Below are 24,256 nucleotides of genomic sequence, written 5' to 3'. Positions count from 1 at the left end.
GCTAGCATTGCTGGTAGAGCAGAGATGACAGCTGACATCTCAGAATATGAGAGAGCAGAAGTAGGGTAAGAGGCAATATATCTTACTGGATAGTGCACTAGACTGGGACCCAGAAGACTTGGGTTCTATTCCTGGCCCTGCCACTGACTTGCTGGGTGACCATGGCAAATCACATCTCTTCTCTGTGCCTCAGTTTTTCCAACTGTAAAATGGTGATAACGTTCCTGGTAAAGCACTTTAAAATCTACTGATGAAAAGCAATATACAAGAGTCATTCCTCCTTGCTTTCAGCTGACAATATCAACATACCAGCTTTCCTTTTATAGCAATGCAATGATACGCACTCTCTAGCAACTTAAAAGGTGAGCAATTTTTGTCTTTAAAACTTTAAAATACATGATAAAATCCTGCAGCAAATTGTTCAGGTACTATACACTTATGGGGGTGGGGGACAGGCATGTGAGGGTGGTGCTTCAAAAAGGGCAATATGATCAACAAAAATGTTACTTTGGCACTGTTATGCAGTACAAGTTCCATGCAGCAGTACGAGCAATTATAGGTAACAGGTTCAGCAAAACTCTCCTCATCCAAATGACTTACTAGCTTACAAGAAGAGCTTTGATTTCTTTAGCTGTAATAGACTATGAAGCTGTTGGAAAGGAGAAATGCTCCTCACAGGATTGCACACCGCATTACAGGGGTTGTGTACAATACTGCATACTAAAAGCATATGGCCAGCACTTTGCTGGGTTCCATCACAGATCTGAAATAAAACCTACCAACCAAGTCACAACAATGGGTAGTCATTACAGACTTATGGCTTTTCCTTTCAGCACGAGACAGGGTTGTAAGTAGTCACCTTCCTATGAAGGCAATATACATTTGGCTTACCTACCTACCCCCTGCAGTGCATAAAATAGGCTTCGCTTCCCAAACTATTGGTTACTGTGTTTTGCTTGCTGTTAAAATAATTGCTACATCCCACCCCGGCAATAGCAATCGTTCAGCAGGGGGTGAATATATTATGTTTATGCACATAGGCACACATAAAATGATGCAAAGATCCTGCAAATACTTACTCACGTGAGTAACTTTATGCATGCAAGTATTTCCATTATGCTTGAAGTTTTATTCATACGAGTAAGCAATTGCAGGATCTGAGCCATAGATCGTATAGTGCTTTGGGATCCTTCAGAATGAAAGTTACTATGTAAATGTAAAATCATTATATAATAAGGTAAGAGGTCAGTAATAAAATAATTAAAATGTGCAAATCTTAATTACACACAAAGAGTATAATGCTGGCCCCTCAGAAGTCAGAGGGATTTTTACCATCAGTTTCAACAGAGCAGGAATTTCACCATCTGTGTGCAATATGACCAATATGAAATTGCTATTTAACATTCTTCTGCCTGAATCTCTGGTTCCTGTAAAATATTTGCACTTGAACGCTATGCTGCATTCAGCTTGGAAATCAACTTACAAGTAGATGGCTTGGATTTTCCATAAAAATGTAATTTCACAGTAATACAGAGTGAGAAAAAGCAGTGTTTCAAGTTAAATGTGCCCCAAGATAAATCAGAAAAGGTGTCTGCCCAGCCATAGAACCACTTTCTCTGTGACAAATATATTTAGCTCAAGGTGGACACTGATCAGAATGCTGGAGGAGCGAGTTTTAATCATTGTTGGAAACAGACATCAAAAGGAAACCAGGGCTGCACCCCAGATATAGAAATAAACCTCATTGTATTCCCGGTTTCAAAAAGAGGCCTCTGGTTTCCTTATTAGGCGGCAAAAATAGCCATGGTCACAGCTAATGGCTTGCAGTCATCAAGATTCCTTATAGTAACTACAGAGTGAGGAAATTCTTTTCTATTCATGTGTCAGAAAGCATCAGTTTTAATCCATCCTTGAAGTCAGATATTATTCAGTGCAGGCCTGGCCTATTTAAACAAGAGCACATCACTTGATTGATAGGAGGAATCCAGAAAGGGGTGTGGCAGGAGGGAGAAGAAGAGGTGTCCTCACAACACTTCTTTTGTCAGTCCACTTCTGCTCTGTTCCTGGTTCTGATTCTGCTCCCAACCAGGATTTTCTCCTTGATTTATCGTGCATGGGATCTGCCACGAGTGAGCTCATCGAATGCCGTGAGCCCGTTTGGATCTCACGTCTATTCTTTGAAGTGACTCTTTTAAGGAACTGGTTTTTTACAAACACGTAAAGCAAAAACAATTATTTTAACTTGCACCCCCAGCCCAACCTCCAAAGCATTTCATAGAATCATAGACTTTAAGGTCAGAAGGGACCATTATGATCTTCTAGTCTGACCTCCTGCACAATGCAGGCCACAGAATCTCACTCACCCACTCCTGTAATAAGCCTCTAACCTATGTCTGAGTTATTGAACTCCTCAAATCATGGTTTAAAGACCTCAAGACCATTTGCCATGGAATGTCTCAAATCCTGGGCCAAACCTTGGGATGGCCTAGTGGGAGTGTAGGGCTGCCTTAAGAAAGGAAGGAAGTGAGGATTCCCCTGTCAAAGAAGAATCCTCAACAGGCGTAGCCAGACCTAAGCCACCACCAGCATACTTGGTGTTCTGGGGCAGGAAGGGCCAGAACACGAAGCTTTCCAGCCACGACCACTAGCAGAAGAGGTATTTGAGCGCCCCTGTCTGCTACAATGTAAGCTACAACAGCCTGAGGGCTGATCTAATCTGTTCCTCTAGGATTTGGGACTGGAAAAGTGGGGTAAAAATCATGTATCTCCCCTCCTCCTCCCCAGGTGTTGACTGCTGCTCTGGCTCACCTGCAGATCTAGCCCATAGTATGTTTCACTTTTGGATATGAAGATGCTATAACATGAGAGCAACATACATGTATGAACTGGAGAAATCATGATGCTATATTCTCATTTTTTACTCACATTTTCTCCCCTTCCACACGTAAAGGAGAGAAGCATAATTAAGGAATATCCCTTCCACACAGGCATCCCATCTATTTAAAGCACTGGGCTACATTACTTCTGAAGATGGGGGAGAGAAGGTGTGTACAATTTGTCTCAATCCTGAGCTGTATTGATAGGACGCACGTCAGTGCTTCAATCCCAAAGCACTGGTGTAGTCTAATCCTTTAAATATTATCATCTTCTGGAAATTCTTTCGTAAAGATTTCTTTTAATGAATGAATGTACCATCATCAGCTCTATTAATTTCATCCACTCTTCTGAAGATCCATTGTTTCTACTGCTTGAATGAAATGGATTGTCTTTTTTAATTCTTTCTAATGACCAGATACATTTCCTAGGCACCTATTCCAATAACATTGTACTTTCAGGAAAATGAACAGTGACAGCAATGGATAAAATCATGTTTTGTTTATATTTCAGGTACTAAACAGCTGCTGCTGGATATTGCTACCAGATGTTGTAGAATTATATGCAACATTATGCTCAATTTTAACTTTTACAAAATTACATGCTAATAAAAGATGACACAGCGATAGTCAATGATTTATTAAAGGAAAAGCCATTAAGTTCCTTTTAAGCTTCACACCCTACTACCTCAAATAACTTGCTATTATATACCACTGAACAGATGCAATGTCTGTCCCATTTTGAGAATTCAGTACTACCAATATACGAATTGTAGATCCATATGCCTTTTATTCTAGCAGCCTCATGCACATCTGTACCTCTTAACCTGAATACATGCAGACTGTTCATTACATGGTTAAATTACCGGCAAGACAAAGGAAGTCTTTAGGTTTTAAATGGTTCTTGTAGGGTCCCTCTTTCCCTTCTCACTAGCGAATATGTACACAGTGAAGACATGTTATCCTTTTCAATCACATTAGCGGTGTTTTGAATCTAAATGCCAGGATGATTAAGTACCAGTATGTATAAAATGTTGCTATATTACTTTCAATTCCACTTAGGCACCTCGCTTTGCAAATCATTTAGAATATTGGAAAGCTTGCTTTCTACAATGAAGCTGTATACCCCAATGGCGATCATAAACTATTTTGTTCAATTCTGCCAATTAAAGTCACAAAGCAACAGACAGTGGCCAAGCTAGCAAACAGCCTTTCCCATACACAGGCACAATAAACATAACTAACATGAAGTGGGAGTGACAGCCACTAATTACAGAACAAGAACTGTCTTGGATTTGTGTGTGCCGACAAAGCCGGTCACAAATGTAGCAGATCTGAATGGCTCCTTCTAATCGTCTAACACAGAAATATACACATTAAAGGAGATGCACAATATTTTGAAAAAGTTCTGATAAATCTGCTGCCAGGAAAGCAAGTGAAATATTGATCCTGATTCTCCTCTCACTTGCAGTGCCATAAGGTCCTCGATCCGCAACACACTTAAGCACACATAGCTTCAAGAATGGGAGTCATTTATTGGTGTCAACAGGTCTACACGCTTGTTTAGGTAGCTTGCTGAATCAGTTCCTAAACCAGGAATAACTCCAGTGAAGTTAATGGACTTATACTGTGTAAAACTGACACAAGAGAGGAGCATTAAACCAATTATCTACCCAAGCCGGCTCCAACTTGATTTCATAGTAAATTCAGAAAATGTTTAGCTGCAAGAGTTAAAAATGTATTTACGCCATCTCACAAAGCTATGCTCCTGTAAGCAATCAACTCTTCACTTCCCCCCACCAACACACACACACTCCTATCTACCAGACACAGTTATAAATAACTCCAAATCCGCAGTTGGTGTACATCAGCATAACTCCACTGGAGTAACTAATGTTATGGCAATTTACACAGGCCAAGGATCTGGCCATGGTTATTTAACTGTTCAGGATTCTAGTGGGCATCCTTGCACAGCACAGCTCCTCCAACTAATCATGCTGGAGGTAACTGCATCTTAAGTGTGTAGTTTTCAATTGAATAATATTACCACTAATAACAGTGCCTAATTAAGACATCTATAATGTTTTTAATGAGAAAAATTGAAAGTCCTTCTGGAATTTTTCCAGTCAAATTAATTCTGAGGACTTTAGACATTATTACAAGTAATGTTACAGGAATTAAAATTAGGTCTAAATTAGAATGTGTCACTTTATTAAAAAAAAAAACTTTGCTCTGTAGATCTGCGTAGTGTATTTTCTCCTTTATTCACACAGTTCTGTCTTGAAGTGTTCTACCAGTGATCAGAAGCAGTGCAAAATTAGTTTTCTAGTCTGCTTTAAATTGTGCTGTGTACAGCTATATTGTACCTGATGCATCTCTTGGGTTTGCAGCTTCTTTGACTTTGCTTTTCCTTTCCATCTGTTTTTAAACATTTTCTGATCAGTATGCTCCTGGGAACAGGGACTACCAGGATCTTAAGATGTGAATTGCCATGTGGGTCATGTAGGCCCAGATTCTTTCAACTCTTACTCACATGACCAATGTCTGGAATGAGCAATCCCTTTGAGAGACTGAATGCATAAGTGGAACTGCTCACGTGAGTAAAGATCACAAGATCTGGCCTGCAAAAAACTGTCGTCCAGTAAAGCTAAGTACAGAAAAGCCAAGACACATGGTTCAGAACGGCGCTGTCTCTTGAATAACATCAAGTAGCATCAAAGGCCAGCAGACCTGACAACGAACCTTAATTTGTATTTCTAAAACTCCAGTCCTGTAAACATCTTTCTCCAAGCACATACTCGATTTACTTTGCCATGTTCCTTGTTCACTACATCAATGCCACTTTGCCTTTATTTTCACTGGACTCCCCAAACTTGCAGCACTCGAATGCTTGAGGACAAAGCAGGTTACTTCAGAGACAGCTACATACTGCCATGAGAAGAAATTCCGCTGCTGCATTTTGCAGGGGCTCATTTGAGCACCTTTTCCATGCCAAATCACATGAGTTTGTAACTGTCCCAAGAAAGAAATTTAAATGGTTCCAAACTCTCAGCGTGAAAACTTAGTGCCAGGTTTCACTCAGTTATTGTGTCAAAAAGAGCGAGAACCTGACTTTTGTACAACAAAACAAAACCCTAATTCGGCCCAAAACTCTTCTGAAGGATTTGTGAACCTTTTGATGGATAAAGTTTAAGTTTGAAGTTAGTAACAGAACAGGTGAGTTATGTGCAACCTGCACTCTTTGGGTCAGATCCTCATCTGATACAAGTTGTTTAAGGATTCACCCCTTGATATCTGGCGTATTAGGCTATGCCTGCCCTATATCAGAGTCAAATCCAGTCTGGTCTTATCCTTCTGCTATTTCATGCTTTTGACCATAGCTTTTTTTTTTCAGTCATGCCAATCAACCTTCAAAGCACAAATGCTTCCCTCCTCAAAATTCACTCCTCCTTCGAAACCCAGATATGAACTACCAACCCATCATGTCTTATAACAGAACCAATGTGTGTTGTGTGGGCTGGCCAATTAGATTGCAAGTTCTTGAGGACAGAGATCACTGTGCTTGTCAGTGCTTGAGAGAATATTTTGAATGAAGCTGCTGCTTATTACTGTTAGAACTCTAACAGCAAGGTCACCCAGACAGACGCATAGACCCCTAAAGAGCACTAGTAGAGTTTGCTCTCTTTCAGCTCTAAGCTGGTTTACAAAATGGGTTCTAGCCTCATTGAATTGTCAGGATGCCTCAGATAATGGGATTTTATTTTATATGCCATTAAGTGAATAAGCATAAAGAGCAGAAAGTGTAAATAAAATGCTTGAGTGTATTACTACCATTTAACGCTAATATGCGTTGTGTGTTTATTTTTAAATAAACCACATTGCCGTCACTGTTCTAAAACACATTCTGTCAAGCTAATGGCAAAGTTTAAAACTCCACAATTCCTATTCAAGGCCTTGCAGCTTTTTATGCTGCATGTTAGCGAATATAAAGAGGCCTAAGGACAAAAAATGCAAATATTCAACTAGCATACGGATATGGTTGTCATTAATGCAAATGTATGCTTAAAGTATGTAACTTTTTAATTGGACAATATTACTTTGTTCCTTACTCAGATATTTCACATGTATGAGTGTGATGGAATATATTCAAATGACTGTAGCACTTTACTTAAACTACTAGGTTCAGCCTCTGGTGCAAATCACGCTACAAACGATAATCTACTTGCTCATTTAACCATGTGGTCAACTACAGATTAATTATTTGATCTTAGATGTAATATAGGAACATCTAATGCAGGAGAAATGGCATTCAGATACACATCAGCTAGTTTTACCAGATAATTTTCCTGTTATAGTAATATGATATTTTCATGGCACATTCGTAGGGCACACCATATGGGAGAATAGCACTTGAGTGAGGGATACGTGGCGGGGATGTATGTGGCAGTAAAGGGAAGGAAATGACGACAGACAGGCAGAGGACAGCTATTCCATTTTGCAGAAGATTTTGAGAATTCAATGAACCCATTTCACTCCAATTTGGAACCAAAACTAAATAGCTGAAAATTCTCTGCAAAATGGAATTGCTGTTCTCTGCCCAGCTCTACTGGGTTCAGGCTGGGCAGTCTGCCAGACAAATGATTTGTGCCTCCTCAAGCTCCCCCCGCAGTTAAGAAAATTACTTTTCTAGATTAATGCCATTTATAATAGTACTTTGTACTCTATATGGGACTTTTCATTATTAGATTTCAAAGTATTTTATAGATGGGAAAACTGAGGCAAGAGAGTTGTACTTATGGCTTGTCTATGTAGAGAAGCAATGTGTGCACTGAAGGCCGGCCCAGATTAATCAATGTGCACTCAGTGCCCTTTATAGGGCTCTCCATCTCAGGGGAACCCCCAACTTCTGGCAACAAAAAAACTGAGTGTTGCTGCAGCTCCATATAACACCACTCACTCAAATTTATCATGACAGAGGAGTGGCCAGGCCAAACCTGAGCAGCACTGCAATCCTGTACACCAGGTTGTGATGATGCTCATGTGGCCGAGGGATGGGGGAAAGGGAGTCAGGACACAATTTCCACGGTGCCAAGGGATTCCAAATTCTTTCATCCAGCAATGACTACGGGGGTGTGATTTCTAAAGCTCACAAATGTGTTGCACATTAGCTGGTCTGTGTACTAAAGGGTCCCTAATATTCTTTAATGTAGTATTGTTTGAAACAGCACTAGGTTAAAGCACACTGGGGAATCTTTATTGTGCTCCAGCAGGATCTACAAGGACTAATTGACGTGACAAATGTTAATTCACTCTAGAACTCACACCCATGTAAGGCAGGTTACCCCATTGTGCAGACAAACTCTTAGAGGTAAAACACCTTGAATGCAGAGGCCATCCTTTCATTCTGAGTTTGTACCACATCTAGCAAAATGGGGTTCTGGTGCATGACTGGTCCACAAGACTACAGCTGTCCCTTTAAGAATCACACCATTAACCTACAGTGTGTTAAGTCACATTGGTAAAAGGGATGGTTCTAAGCAGCTCTTGTAGGAGCCAATTATTTCTATGTGGCTCCTTATGTATTACTGTCACATTCTGTAACATCAAGTAAGTAGGTGAATATTCCTTATAGCCAAGGAGAGACTAATTCTTTCAAAGCACAGTCTTTCAAGAGTCTGGATGAACTATTATTTGCTTATGCCTATGAATACTGCAGGGCACTTCCTGTGGAATCTATGTTCAACGCTGTATTGAATTGGCAGCCTTCGGCACTGTCACTGCCACATGATGTGAGCCAGGCAAGTTTCAAAACATTCCCATTACATTGCATAGCCGGCCTGAAAATCTCTCTGCCACTCTAGGGAGATGAGTGATCCCTTTGGAAAAGATTTCTGGAACTGTAAGCTAATGAATCACTAACAGCTTTGAAGTAGACACTGTGTGTTGCAAAAAAGACTGTCTAGCGCTGTGGCCCTGATGAAAATATGTTGACAGTGCTTCGGTAAATACTCAAAAAAATCAAGTTGCTCAAGGCGGATGAGGTTATAAAGAGAGAAAAGAAGTTTAGGACGTTCTCGCACTGGTTCTCTTTACAGTAACTCCTCACTTCACTTCCTCCTGCTTAACGTTGTTTCAAAGTTACGTCGCTGCTCAGTTAGGGAACATGCTTGGTTAAAGTTGTGCAATGCTCCCTTATAATGTCATTTGGCTGCCTGCTCTGTCCACTCCTTGTAAGATGCTGTGGAAGAGCAGCAAATTTACAAGGGAGCATTGCACAAGTTCCTCTTCTCCGCCTCCTCCCCCTCCCTCCCAGCACTTCCCCCATGGCCAAACAGGCGGCTCTTAAGACTTTCTGGGAGGGAGGGAGAGGAGCGGGAAAGTGCCGCATCTCTGCTCCTGCCCCTCCCTCCTAGAAAGTCCTAAGCCAGCGGTCCCCAACTTTTTTGGCTGGTGGGCACCAGTCGAAGGACCACTGCCGCGGTGGAGCACCCACCGAAATGCAGCCAAATTTCAGCGGCGACGCCTCTCAATGACACCGCCTTGTCGCCGACAAGTGACATCATCGACAGGTGTCTCCACTGAAATGCCGCTGAAATTTGGTGGCATATCAGCTTGTGCTCTCCCGGGGGCCAGGACACGGGCACATTAAGATGCCCCCGCAGGTACCATGGCGCCCGCGGGGACCACGTTGGGGACCACTAGGAGGGAGGGAGGGAGAGGAGCAGGAAAGTGCCACATCTCCGCTCCTGCCCCTCCCTCCCAGAAAGTCCTAACTGCTGCCCAACGGCTGTTGGGTGGTGTTTAGGACTTTCTGGGGGTGGGGGGAGGAGCAGGGATGTGGCGTACTCCGGAGAAGCAGTGGAGTGGGGGTGGGAAGAGGTGGGCCTGGTGTGGAACGGGGATGGGAAGAGGCAGGCCTGGAGCATCCCTGGGCAAAGTCAGTGCCTGTTCTTCTCCAGAGAAACTGCTGCTGTGAAAGTGCTTCCTAGGGTCCTTGTCTGCAGCGGGCTGTGCCTCTCTGAGGGTAAGCCAGGGGCACTTCCCAACCACAGTACGGTACAGTATATAATGCCCTTTGTCAGCCCCCAAAAAATTTCCTTGGAACCTAACTCCCTGCATTTACATTAAATCTTATGGGAAAATTGGATTTGTTTAACATCGTTTCACTTAAAGTTGTTTGCAGAGGTGCTTCCTTCCTGGAGTACAGTAATCGGAGTTGACTATCTTCATATTTAAATCTCTTGGAAGCTTGCAGAGATTAATACACTGCAGGAATGTTTGGTCCCAGTACACCAACCCTATCTGCCAGGAAGCCTGAACAGTCTTCACATTATAGCTGGTGACAAGGAATTCATAGAATATCAGGGTTGGAAGGGACCTCAGGAGGTCATATAGTCCAACCCCCTGCTCAGGGCAGGACCAGTCCCCAGACAGATTTTTGCCCCAGATCCCTAAATGGCCCCCTCAAGGATTGAACTCACAACCCTGGATTTAGCAGGCCAATGCTCAAACCAAGGAATAGTTGACCCAAAACCTGGAAATTCCAAGTGGTGGGGAAAACATACATTGTCTTACGATTCAGATTGATGGAGAAATGATGCAACCCAAGGAAACGCTGCATTCTGCTATCAAGTGAAAAAGATCTTGGTCCACAGGTGATCTCTTGAGTAAGATTAAGTGTTGCTGATTCTTGAGATAATTGGTGGCGAGGTGAGAATCTCAGCTTTTATTTAAAAACAGTTTCTGAGTAGTGACAGTTACAGAAAAGAGCTTGAAACCGTGAACCCTACAGGTGCAAAATCCAGAAGGAAAAGAAAAGGACCCCATGTTGATTGTGACTGGGTTTTCATTTGACCATGATTTTAAGCCAATCTCGGGATATTTGGGAGCTTGAATCATGGTTGGGAGGTGGGGTTGTTTGGGTTTTTTCGTTTTTTGAATGCTTGGCATTGACGATATCAATCTCATTTCTAAGGAGTCTAAACATAGAATGAAAAGGATGAGGGATTCATTTCTGGCCACTAATGTTGCTACCTGCCCAAACTGTTGAGAAGCCACGAACTACTGGTGGGGGGAAGTGAGAGGACACACTCTCCTTATTTAAGCAGATTGTTTCAGATTCATTGTTGGTGAAATTCACTCACCTCTAGAGACATAAGGAGAGTAGCTGCCCCAGCGTTGGTGAGGCTCTTCTTTCCCTCTGCATTGGCCTCAAATAGGCCAGCACACAGAGGGAAGACTGAGCCAAGGAGAGGCTAGGGATTCCCAATTACACAACTCCTGTACCTAAAACCTGAGAGGCTGCTGCCCTTCTATTTCAGCACAGAGCCTGGAACAGTGGTTGTGGCAGGGCAGAGGGATGGCCACATCCTCTCCCCCAGCCCCTTGGACACATGCTCTGGCTTTGTGTGTGGAGAAGGGAACTTCACTCTATACATAGAGAGTTCACTGCATGACACTGCATCTAGCCTGGCACAAAATGCAGCTTGCAGCAAAAGATGTGCTGTGTGTACTTTTACTGCTGCTTTCTGAGAGGTTAGAACAGGATGAAAGAGCTTGGAAAGAGATACATTTAGATGGGGGGGGGAGGGATCTGTAGTTACATTTTGTATCCTTCAAACCCAAAACTCCTTTACATCCATTTAACACACCACCCTATAGGTGAAGTTAGCATATGCTCCGTAGAAAGAATAGTCGCTACAGACATGGCCTTTGCCTCTGTATTGACACTACTGATCCATGAAACCAGTTGCAGCAGAGATTATATTTGAGATTCCAACCCCCACCCAGTCCCCATCCATTAGCAAATGGACCAAGGCCCACCACAAGCACAACCAGGAACTGGCAATGTCTCTTTGACACTGTGGTCCTGAACTACATTCCAACCAGTGACCTGGAGAAAGCTGAGTCACTGGACTTGATTCCTCCCCGTCTTGTGGTTTGTTGGGTCGTTTACACACAATGGGTGTAACACACAAATCTGAATGTTTGCATGATGACCCAAAGTGCAAAGCAGTGGAAGCTGAGCAGTGTTTCCTTATCACCAGTCCCTGTACTACCCAGTCTCTTGGGACAGAAATTCTAAGGAACGGCGTCTTGTTTGTAGATCTGGCTACAGGATAAATGGCGACGATTCACGTAACTAACTAATATTTCAATTGTTTCTTGGCAATAGTAGAAAAGGTCAAATACATTTGAACTCTGCTGTGTTTTCTCTTTTTTATTGGCACTTAAACTCTAGCACTGCAAGATGAATCAGACGAGTCACAAGCAAATACTGCAAGAACTTGGTCTCAAAAGCAAGTTAATAGTTTACAAACTGCATGCCTTGATTGTAATTTGTTTTTAATACAGCTCAACTCCGGACAAAAGTAAAACCCTTGAAGAGGGGCAGTCACAGTGCTCAGCTTGCCAAAAGCCAGATATCTTTTTCCATTTCTGCTCATTGAGCTTTAAGCTGGTCTTTCAGAAATGGCAACTAAGGAAGGGAAGAGGGTTAGGCAAAGGACTGATTTACGAGTGAAGATACTGAGTCCAGGTCACACAAATGGGGCCTTCAGGCCCAGACTCAAAGCAGACTCTCGACACAACCCTAAAATAATCTGCTTTCAACCTCAGCCACCTTAAAATGCCCTCTGTACCTGACACCACCCACCAGTAACCATTGGGTCTGCTCCTCTCTTGAGGGCCCACCTTCCAAAGACTATTATCTCCCAACTGGCTCTGGTCCTTTCCCCACCTTCTCACTTCCACCAGGGTTATATCTACTTATCAGACTTGCTGTGTGTGGTAAAAAACCTGCCACTGCCTACTAGTCTCTTGGGTGGGCTAGTGATGGTCTCGCCACAGCAAGCCAGAGACCCCCTGACTAGTGACTGACAGATGGGGGTACACAGCATTAAAGGAGCTGCAACCTCCACTGCCCGTGTCTCAGTGAAGTCTGATTTAGCTTCTTATCCTATCCCCAACTTGTCCCTTCCTGTTCTTTCCTCCACTCCCTGCAGCCCCGCCCTGCAGAGAGGTTATTTCCTCTGCAGCTGCAACAAGTTCTCCGAAGCATTGCTAGGGTGAGATTAATGCCCATGCACACAAAGGTTTCAAAGCAGCAGGCAGAGATAAATATCGTCCATTAATACATAGAGCAAATGATAATGAAAAACACCAAACGATAATATATAGAAGTGAAAAAAAGTACATTCCTTCGCTGGGAAGTTAATAAATGTTGGAAGCCACGGAACAGATAGTTTATAAGGGATAAAATTTTCTGCCTGTATCATTCCTCAGTGCACTGACGCTTGCACATAAAATCACTGGGATAACACACTGATGTTTCTTATTGCAAACTCTAGTTCAGATTTGGATCTAGTCCCAGCACAAGGGAAATGAATCTGTTAGTGTGAACACATAGGTAGATCCCCTGCTGGGATTTACCTGTATTCATTCTCATGCATCAGGGCCAGACTATATTCTGTACTCTCATCTTAGCATGGACCAGCGAGTCCATCAAGGATGAAAAGGGCTGTTTTCCCACCTCCCGGTGGCCTCACCAAAATTACAGGGCGTTCGACTCCACTTTGTTTTCTTTTTTCTGATTTGGCGCGTAAGAGTTTAATCTTCTCTCTCATATTCCCACGCCAGCACAAGAAAAGGAATGTACATTCAACAACTATGTCAACAAGAAAATTATTACTAAATTGCTATATTGGTACTCTTGACTTTCCAGGAGCTCAGGAACTTTAAACCATTAATAGTATAGTCACATAGACTGGAGCTGGCCTGCAAAATCCACTTTACCGTAGGTGCAGCCAAAATACTGGAATAGTTTGGGAAAAAATAAAAGAGGTGAGTTTGAGCCAAAAGGCTCAGACCTGAACTTTCCAAAGTTCCCAGGTATTTGGACTCAGGCTTTAGTTGGGAAAGCATCTCTAACATCTATACTTCCCAAAGAAAATGAGAGTGACTCCCATGAAATCTGCTATTCACTTTTCTCCTTGCAAAGCTGCTGGTATCTGTGGTAACAGGAAAAAAAAAGTCTTCAGATAATAGTAAATAGCATTTTGATCACAATTATAATGAAAAACAAAGTAGAAAAGAATGAAATTAAATCACTGTGATTTGTATTTGTGAACCAAAGGTCAGATTTGCCAGCCACATTAGCAAAATACTATTATTTGACACCAAAGTAATTCTAGCAAATCTACAGGTTAGATACCAAAAATAACAAATAGCTGTACAAGGCACTAGGAGAATCTGACTTTCCTTAAATATATCTGTTTTTCTTGCTGTATGGAGAACTCATCTTCCAAGTAAAATAGCAATGCATTCCAAACATAGGGTCTGAGCCAGAGCCAAAGCTGAAGGAAGTCAATGAAAGTCTTTCTACTGACTTCAATGGACTTTTGGTCAAGTCTATCCCCACCTGAGACATACACAGGATGAATTATTCCTTGCAAACAGGTCAGTTCTTCAGTTGTTAGGCGTGATGGAGGTAGGTTTAGAGTTGATAAGCACACAGAAGAACTACCTGACCTTCCTGTGGCCCGCAAAATGGGGCAGAAAATTTAAAGCTGATTTCTGATGCTTTTGGCTTCCAGTCAGGCTGGAGATAACACAAGGGCAGCTTCTCTTGTTGTATATTGGCACATCCGCTTCAGATCCTGGCTGGAACCCGTAAGTGCAGAGATACACAAAAATGAAAACTAGTGAAGAATAAAAGTCAGAAGAACAGCTTGGGTTCGGTTCAATTTGAGCTCTAGGCAAAGGATCAAGTCAGTCTCTACTTTATCCAAACTGGTTTCGCCATTCATAATGAATGTGTGTGTTTAGCTCCCATTAACAGTCATTAAGAAACAGGTTATATGTATTTGGAAGGAGGAAAGAAGGCACAAAATAAAACTTTTGAGAAGCAAAAGGAAGAAAACTGAATCCTCATCTGAAACACACATCAGGTATAGGAAGAGAGAATCATTTAAGGTGGCCTTTCAAAAATCTTTAGCTCTGCATTTTCCATGCCAGTCCACAAACTAACTACAAAAAGGCACAGTCCCTGAATTTGAGTGCTAAATCTCAACTGTGACAGACTCCCTCAGTGGCCTAGGGCAACTCGCTTAACCTAAATGATATCTGAGTGCATCGCATTTGTTCACTTATGCCTAGAACCGCAGATCTCTAGGGTATCTGTGTGGTAATGACAAGGAAGAGTTCCCTTGTTAATAGCTCTTACTGTCGACCAAATGCAAAATGGCATCAGCTGAATGGATAATACTTTGGCCAATCAGGACTGATTATATTTTAAAAAAGCATATCAAATTTTTTTTAAAATGTGTACCTAGATTGACCTAGAAAGGGAATTTATTCTGGGCTTCAGCTAGTCAGAAGTAATCTTTGGTCAGTACAATGAACTGTCACTACTGAATCAACATCCAGAAGTAAAAAAAACAGCAGCCTAACCCATTAGTCAATTAATATAATAGTGCTAAAGTCAATGGAACAGGCAGATGGCAAAGCCAGTCTCCCACTTCAGAATAATGTTGCCTGTCATCTCTCAGCATTTATTTTAGGGAAGCAAGGATACATTCACTGATGTTTGCAAGGTGCCCAGATAGCATGGTAACAGGAGCCATATAAGAAGGCCAGTAGATGCACAGTGGAAATATGTAATGTTGATAGTAATCACACTTTGTAAACACAGTGGGCCAGCGTCTCAGCTGGGGTAAATTGGTCTTGCTCCGTTAATTACAGTGTAGTCAATGGAGTGATCCCAAGTTACACCAGATGAGAATCTGGCACAGCATAATTAACAGAAATGGTTGTTGATAAGTTTAAGAGACATGTGATGCAGAAAGTCATCTCCACTAAATAACAGCTTATTCACAGATCATAGCTGTCTGCCCCCACCCTGTTCCAGATACAACAGGGGTGACTATGAAATTGACACCTGAAAGGCTGCCTCTCTTTGACACACTGCAATAATCAATATCCCTACTGCGCAGAATATTGAAATTCCTGTGTTGTTCATCAATTGAACACGTCCCACAAATAGGGTAAGTGTATTTAAAACTAAAGATTGATCTGCTCTTTTCTTTTATTAAAGTGTCACAATTAGAACAGCAGCATAAAATAAAGATTCAGCACAGCAAACTAAGGCATGTCTGACCACTGTCCATCTCATAACAAAAGCATTTCAGATATACATCCCCTCATTTATGATCATTAGTAGGGTTCATTCTAACACCCTTGCTAACCCCGAGAAGTAGCTTACTGCCTAGTAAGCTACTACTGAAAATGTGTAAAAGGTGGTAGAATCCAGCCCTGGGTGTTTTTGTATTCAAACCACCAAAATCTGTACATTGGTAGGTTAATAAGGCTCTTGGTATTCAAAAAGCAGAGTTTATGAAGTTCAGAGCATCAGCTAGTTCTATCAGTTAATCAATTATGAGAACACAAGACATTCCAGGAAGAGGGAAAAGCCACTTGGCTCCAGCCCTCCAGTACTACTGTGATATAAACGTCTCCCTAGACAGACAGATGCCCATTTCACAAGTCTCATCCCTTTATTTTTAGCCACAACCATCAATCCCTCCCTTTTCCCTCACATATGTAAATTTCAAGGACGATCTGTTTCAGCAGGTGCCACCTGTGACTCTTTCAACACATGTAAGGCCACAGATTCTGTCTCTGCAAGCAGTGAACCTGTCCATGGTTACATTTGGCTAATAGTCTAGCCAAATCAATCAACATGACAGCTGAAAACTTGGACCCCACTGGGCAGAAAAGTCAAAAAGGTCCCCATTTCCCATTACATGGCTCCTCTGAACGTCCAGGTTTTTGACTCAGCAAAACCCCAGCCATGAAAACAACAAATGTAATTTGATGGGAAATGCCTATCAAATCCTGATGGCTGAGCCTGTCCCACTGTGCTTAGACACAGGTGCTTAGGATTTCCTGCTTCATCAACGATACAGCGGTGATATGTCCAGCTTTCAGAGCTCTGGATATAGTGGTGCATGGGTCAAAAGGATGTTAGTTCCCATCGTTTATTTTATCATTTGATAAAATGCGTTTCTTAGGGCCATCCAGAGGGGCTGTCTCTGGAGAAATTGCCTCATGAGGCAAGAGGGGAACCATTCAGATCCAGGAAACATGCCTGAGGAAAGACACAGGTCCTACTGCAAACTGGCTTGAGAATGCTGTTCAAGAGTCCCATTTCTTCCCGGAAAACTGTTACTATTGCTAGACTCTGGGAGTATGTGTGCAACTATTGCATTTCCAAGACTGCCGCCGTACACTGGGAGATTTGAAATCACCAGTCTGCTGAGGGGGGGGGAAGCAAGCTTGACAAACAGTAAGTCTTGAACTCTACGGCGTGCCCCACGTGTGTTGTTTTAGCCAGCCATGGACATTTATACACAATGAGCCAGATTCTCAGCAGATGCACAGTGGCATAGCTCCTCAGTGGATCTATGCCAATTTCACCAGCAAAGAATCTTGGCCCCATGAATGTGGACAGTGATTTTCACGGTAGTGAAAGCTCTAGTTAAGGCGACATCAGAAGACTGAATTTTCAGGCACTCGTAACATTTGTAAAAATTCCCCTAAGGGTTCAATATCCTCTACCTCAGAGAAGTCTTTTCTATTCTGGAAGTTTGATCAAAATCCCTTCCGATATGTTTAAATCATGCAGAGGTGATGTAAAGCAAAGGGGTAATTATGTATAAAGCAGCCAGCCTGATATTTTCCACAATTTCAGTAAATTTTACAATGCCTTTTTGCTCATGCATAATACAAAACAGCTGAACATTACAATATAAAGATGCCCAATCCTGTAAGTTGTTCCACAATGTCCACTCTCTCCTCTTGTGCAGGCCCCACATCCATGGGATTTATCTATCTAGGAGATCTTGCAGGACTGGGGCCACTAGTTTCCAGCTTTCCAAGTCCTCACTAGAACTAGCATGATTGTTCTTTTGCACAATAAACAGCTAAAAGGTTTAAGAAATCCAATTTCTCTCTCTGCTCATGCTTGCCAGCAAGTCTCTCTCACGTACCCTTAGAGTTATGAATAATTTCCCCATCCCCCACTGTAATGCCTCACCCTCTTTGAAACCCCTTAAAGCTGTTCTGAGGACTGTTTCTAAGAAAATTAATAGTGCAAAATAGAATTGAATATTTGATATGGTAATGGGGGATATGAGTTCACTCCACAAGAAAAGGAATAAAGTTTTCTGAACAATCTGATTCTTTTGCTAGAAGAGATAACACAATCCATACCACGGGTCTACACTATTATCTCAACAGTAGGCTAAAGTCTGATGTCACTGTCAATCAATGGTGCTTCATGGAACAGAACAAAATTTGGATCCCTTGCTAGGCACCAACAATCCAGTATTCGTACATTCTTTACGTGTGGCATCTAATGTCCTATGACCTCTATCCACTAAAAAAATTATGGAGGAAGGACAACTAAAGTGACCTGAAATCAGACCACTGGATAGCTAGCTGTATGCTTAGGAACGAGTTCCCCTCTTCGTTGCGCAGGTGACACTCTGTGTTCACTGGAGTTGCAGTGATGTAAATGAAAAGAGAATTTGGCCACTAGCATTTATCATGGTGAAGTGGAGGTGGAGGAATCACCAAGTGGAAATCGGAAGGGGAAAGCTGTTATTCTTGCATTTCTGCTTCAAATCCTAACCTAGAGGAAGAACCCTTAAAGAAAACACGTCTCACTCTGGCCTAACAGATCTAAGGCCTGAAGCCAAAATCTTGACAGCAAGAGGGTTGCCTCCACCTGCTGAAGACAAGAAATGCATAAATGAAAAAAATAAGTCCCTTGACGGGGGGAAATTATACCATCACAGCTCTGTTCTCTTCCTCTGACTTCACATGTTAGAAGGAAGACAGCCAACTTGTTGGGGGAGTTATAGTCATTCCTGTAGCTATCTGTACAACACTAAAAGCTCATGTTCCTTCTGTGGGGCAGCAGTCACTATAGACTCCTTCTCAATGTATTTGTTTTTATTTGACAAACCAAATTTACTCCAATATTCATTATGCAGTGAGAGGTTGTAAAGTCACCTGTTGTTTGCTACACCAAAAGCGCTACGCGCAATTGGACTTAGTTGAAAACTAATTTCATCGTCTTGTGAATGCCACTAAATGCTTGAATAAACTAGATAGATCTCAAATATCTTGCACAGAAGGAAAGTATGATCCAGCAATACTTAATGTGCTCTGCTATAGCTGTACCATTTATGACACTACAGATAAAGTTGTAGCAGCATTTCCATTATCAACTGCCACATCATCTCTGCCTGTGATTGTTTCAGATCTTACATGGCCAGAATTGTTGGGTCTGGTCAGATCCTGTGCAAAACCCAGAGTTGCTGCAGGTAGCCACACTGATGATTCAGTGGGAGGCGTGCTTCCTTCTGAGCCAGTATTAAACCAGTGCCACAGCATGATGCTACAAGGCACTGTATTATTTGGAGGTATCATCATTGGAATGAGATGTTAAAGATTCCTTGGCACTGTCCACAGAAGGAGTGTTAACCCCCTGGGTCATTTTCACACCACATATAAGCAGATACAACTCCACTGATTTAAAAAAATAATCCAGATAACATTTGGCATGGAAGAACAAGGCCTATTTTTAAAGCAACATTTGAAGAAAATTGTCCAATCATTATTGTGTTACAGCATGCAAAAGGGAAGTACTCAATCAGTAAGTTCAGGGTTAAAGAATAAAGTCCCAAGTACAACTACATGATACATAACTTTCTCTATGTAGGCCTCTGAAATTATAAGTAACCCTAATTATGCCATCAAATCAGATGCAATAACAAGACAAGAAGGAAATGTTTGAGACTAGAACTTGAGCAAAATCTTTAAAGTTATTTCTACCGAGTTTCTGTTTGCGAATGAGATTCTTCTTTTTCCTGCAGCTGCTAAACTTCCAATGCTTTTCAGATATTACTTTTAACTTTCATGCTGTGCACGGAGCCCTCTCCTGGAGAAATTTGAAACATAAAGGACAGCTGAATAATTCTTACAGCTGTGTTGGTGTATATGTATGAAGGATGTGTTCTGGAACTAGCCGTTCAATATATATATTGATAACTAGCTAGTAGATAGATAGATAGATAACAATACATGTAGATATCACATTGATTCCTAGAATTCTCAACACTGTAGCTTCCTTATAATGTAAGCTATAGCTGAACAATTATCTGTATAACCTGATAGCCATTTGATGATATTGTTGGTTTCAAATTGATGATAAAGTTGGATTCAGTTGTCCATATTTCAGTGTAGTACATAGACATGCCAAAGCAACCCCCTTGAAGAATTATATTTTCCCTACAAATAAAACTTTTGTATGTAAATTTTAGCAAATGTTAGTTTTGGTGAAATTAAGTTTTCTACGTAGGGAGAACTATTTAGTGATCTATAGGTATTTACTCCCCATTATATTTGTTATGATTAAATGCACAGATGCAAGTTACCAGCAAACCTTCCAAACTTTCAGGGTCAGCTTCAGATTGAATAAATTGTACAGTGCACACATTCCTGCAAAATCTTACAGATTACCCTAAACTGTGGTGCTCCTAAGAATATGTCCTCTTTAGCCACTTAGATTGAGATACTGAAAACAATCTTCCTCCATCAAATTATGAGAGACATAAATGATAGTAAAACAATCCCATCAAGTAGACTGTCTTTTGGGTAGCAAATTAAAATCCAGTGATCAATCATCTTCCTAATACAGGTTAACCCTCACCAAACAAACCAACTCATAAAGTACACTTAGCTAACGAGGATGGAGGTATAATGTCTGGAAAATTGGCTCTTAGCCTGTACTTGTCAACCACCGATTATTTAAAGATGTCAATTTATGTTTTAAAAGACTGATTTTCTTTTATTAATTACTTTTGACCTGAAAAAAATAAAGACATAAAATTGTCATCCGTTCACATTTAATTCTCTCATGGGCGGTAACGTACTCTGGAGAGTATAGATTTGCTTTGTTTTCCCTCCCCCAAATGTATCCCTTGTTGTTTTGAAATTGAATTATGCTTTTCCTCCACTGTCCCCCAAAAGTATTGCATTTACTGACGTTGATTATTTAGAAATCAGCTTATCAGGATTGATTTTTGCTAGTTCCACTAGCATGAGGTTATAGAAGTAGCTGTTACTGCTGTGAAGAAGAAAAAAAAAAAAAACCTAACAAAAATGTGTTACAAACACTACCACTGCCAGATGGCTACATTTGTTTAATATGTTGTTTCTCTCATTCTTCTGTTTACTTCTCCTGTCACATGAAAGTTCTTTGTGTGCGTTGAGTCTAAGAAGATATCTGTACAGCATTTTAATAATTCCCCTTTGCCTACCCCTCCCACTATTTATGTATCATCAACAATTAATATTTTACCCTGACTATATTCAATAGAGCAGGTTTATTTATTACACTTTCCTATTACCAATTGAACTGATTTCCTAATGAATTCACTTGCTGACATATTTTTTTTGTTTTTTTTTAATCAAGTACATTTAAAAAAAAAATCACTGGGTAGACTGCTTGCTAAACCTTCCCATCCTGATAGGAGAAGATGGATCACAGTTTGAACACCCTTCAACACTGGATATTATGAAACAGTAAGAACTCAATCCTGCATTATGCTCAGCACTCTGGCCCCAACTCAGCAAATCACTTAAGCAGCTACTTAACTTAAGCATGTGAGCAGCCCCAGTGACTTCAGTGGGGTTACTTGCATGCCTAAAGTTAAGCATGAGCTACAGTGGTTTGCAGGATCAGGTGTTCAGCACCTTGCAGGATTGGGCACTAATAGATTATGAAGTGCTTGGCTGACTCTAAAATGCAAGCTGCTTTCTCAACAGGCCATTGGTGGAGTGTTATTGAAAGGGTGCCTTCCTGTTGCTTCTTGACAAAAGAGGAATGTTTGAATAAGAACGGAAGCCTGATCTGACTAATTTGGTGCTTTAAAAAAACCACAGGATGGAAAAGCCTGAAGTCACAGAGAAAGCAGGATGAAATGCAGTGGAGATGGCAGTCCTCAAGTTTTGAGTGAGGGTGTCAGCTTAGTGCATAAGCCAGGTTGCCACTGTGGCGTTGGGTGTTCCCAGACTGCACCCTCTCTGCTTAGCACCTGTTCTCTCCATGCTTCAGTCTTTGCTGGCAGCTGACCTTGCCCAGCTGCCTGCATGTTCAGTCCCAGCCAGCCCTTGAATCTCAGCCCATTCTTGCAGCTTGTCCAACCTGACGCCCACGCGGGCACTGCCAGCCAGTCCCAGAGCCTCAGGCCATGCCAGTTACAGGCAGCAGCATGCCCACTCTCCCATATGTGCAGCCTCGGCCTGCAGCTTAGCTCGCCCGGCGCCCTTCCCATTTGCATGCCCACCCAGGCAGCCCATAGAGCCTAGCATTGTTTATGTGACCTCCCATATACACATTGCCAGCATGAGCTTTCCTTATGCTCCATCACCGCCGTATCTTGGCCCCATGGATGTGACCTAGAACAGCATCATTTACACACAACTTATAAAGAACCAGACCCTGCACCATCCCTCTTCTTCTGTTGTTCCCTTTAAGTGGGACTCTTCTTAGTGCACAGGCAGTCGAACCCACCCATCCGCTCCCTCAAGCAAATTCCGAGCAAGACACCAACTCTCCCTCTGTACCGTAGTTTCACCAGCCGCCCAGATGGGCACTCCCAGCTGCAGGCAGGTTGCACTAGAAGCCAAGCATGCCCGCCCTTGAGTCACAGCGTGCATGCACTCGCTTTATCCAGCTATCTTCTGCTCACAGACCCTCGGCATGCCTCCCCTCAGCAACAAAGCTTTCCCTGCAATGAGCCCTCACCATTCTCTCTCAGTCTGTAAAAGGAAGATTAAAATCCGTTTAGAGACTGCAGATGCACACACAGACTCAGTATCCCAAGCATGAGCAGTCCAGAACATGCCAGGCTCCTATGGGTTAACAAAGTCATTCAAGCCCCAAGTCAAAAAATTAACTTTTATCTCAAGGGAAGCCGGCGATGCTTTCCCTCATTGGGAGTTTACAGAGCTACTAGGACAAAATATGTAAGTGTTTCACTCTGGACACCAATAAAGAAACCTTCAACATCACACCCTGCCTTCAAAACTAAACATATAAAAGAGGCATGGGGGCGGGGGAAGAGGGAGAAAGAAACCAAAGAACCCAGCTAGTTCCTCTGCTTTGAGTGACAGGAGCAGCAGAGCCGGAGCAGCCCCTTGGGTTTGGAGGCTGGGAGTTTTTTCTGCTTTCTGACAGAGGGGATCTATTACAGTTAATAAGGGGAAAGGCTACAAAGCAAGTCAGTAACACTGAGTACTATACGTGTCAAGAGGGTGCAGAGGGGAGCTTTTGCATGCTTTGATTTTTTTTTTCCATCCGCATCGTTTTTCTAGAAAGCAATAAATAAGGTGAGCTGTCTATAACCCCTTCTAACCGGCACAAGCCATAGAGGAAAAAGGCATATCAAAGTTGCAGGATTTGATATGACAAAATATTGCTGCTGCTACCGAAACACTTGAATGATCTCTCTCTCTCTCTCTCTCTCCCCCCCCCCCCCCGAAAGGAAAACATTATTACATATCTCAGAGCAAATCTGTTGTAATTGTAAATCAGGGAGATACGAGATTCTACATTCCTGGTAACTGCCTTATAACAGAGATCTTGCATCCTTCAACAGTAATTCAAGCAACGTATAATTACTCAGAAATCAGATCTGAATCACAAATACTTCCAAATCCAAATGCAGAAGAGAGAAGATGAATGAAAACAAGAAAAACAAACATCCCATTTCTTACCTGGGATAGTAGAAAGGGCAGAGTAAGTTGAGTTTTGTGCTGCATTTTGCCAGACTAGAAGGTACCGGAGGCTTTTTCATTCATGCACTCGGCTGCACTGAGCATATTTTCACTGTGAAACAGCCTTTGAGAAGAGACTCTGCCTTGAGAGCCAGCCAACTTCCCAAATAGATCAGCAGCAGCATCACTAAAGCATTGGATAGAGTCTGATGACCAGAACCAATAGCTTTACAAGGATGATTTCTTCACAATGCATCCCCATTTTGCATCACGCATATTGGGCAAGCACCTCTCACAAACACAGCACCTTTAGAAAGCATTTGGCTTTGGTGAATGTGTGTTTAGTTTCAGTCTTACAAATCATGCTTTATGGATTTCATTAGTATTTCGCTCTTTCAGAGAATGGAATTGCACAGGGGGAAATAACAGCAACTCAGAGCACCGGTGCAAAGAGATCCTCTTTATTAAAATGTTAATAAGGTGTGCTTTATTTTCAATAAATCAAAAAAATGACCACTGCAGCTTTAGTTACTTGC

At 42.0% G+C, this 24,256-nt stretch overlaps 1 protein-coding gene across 1 annotated transcript in view; it reads right to left on the bottom strand.

Moving 5' to 3' along the window:
• Positions 1-23,884, bottom strand: part of CDH13 (cadherin 13) — a 738,851-nt gene extending 714,967 nt beyond the window's left edge. Inside the window, exon 1 of the mRNA XM_032766126.2 lies at positions 23,721-23,884. Within this exon, the coding sequence (XP_032622017.1) occupies positions 23,721-23,765 (45 nt within the window). The 5' untranslated portion in view covers positions 23,766-23,884. The remainder of the gene's footprint in view (positions 1-23,720) is intronic.
• Between the last annotated feature and the right edge of the window lie 372 nt (positions 23,885-24,256).

Source organism: Chelonoidis abingdonii, chromosome 19 (assembly GCF_003597395.2).
Source record: "Chelonoidis abingdonii isolate Lonesome George chromosome 19, CheloAbing_2.0, whole genome shotgun sequence".
NCBI classification, from domain to species: Eukaryota; Metazoa; Chordata; order Testudines; family Testudinidae; genus Chelonoidis; species Chelonoidis abingdonii.
This window is presented reverse-complemented; position numbering and strand designations above follow the sequence as displayed.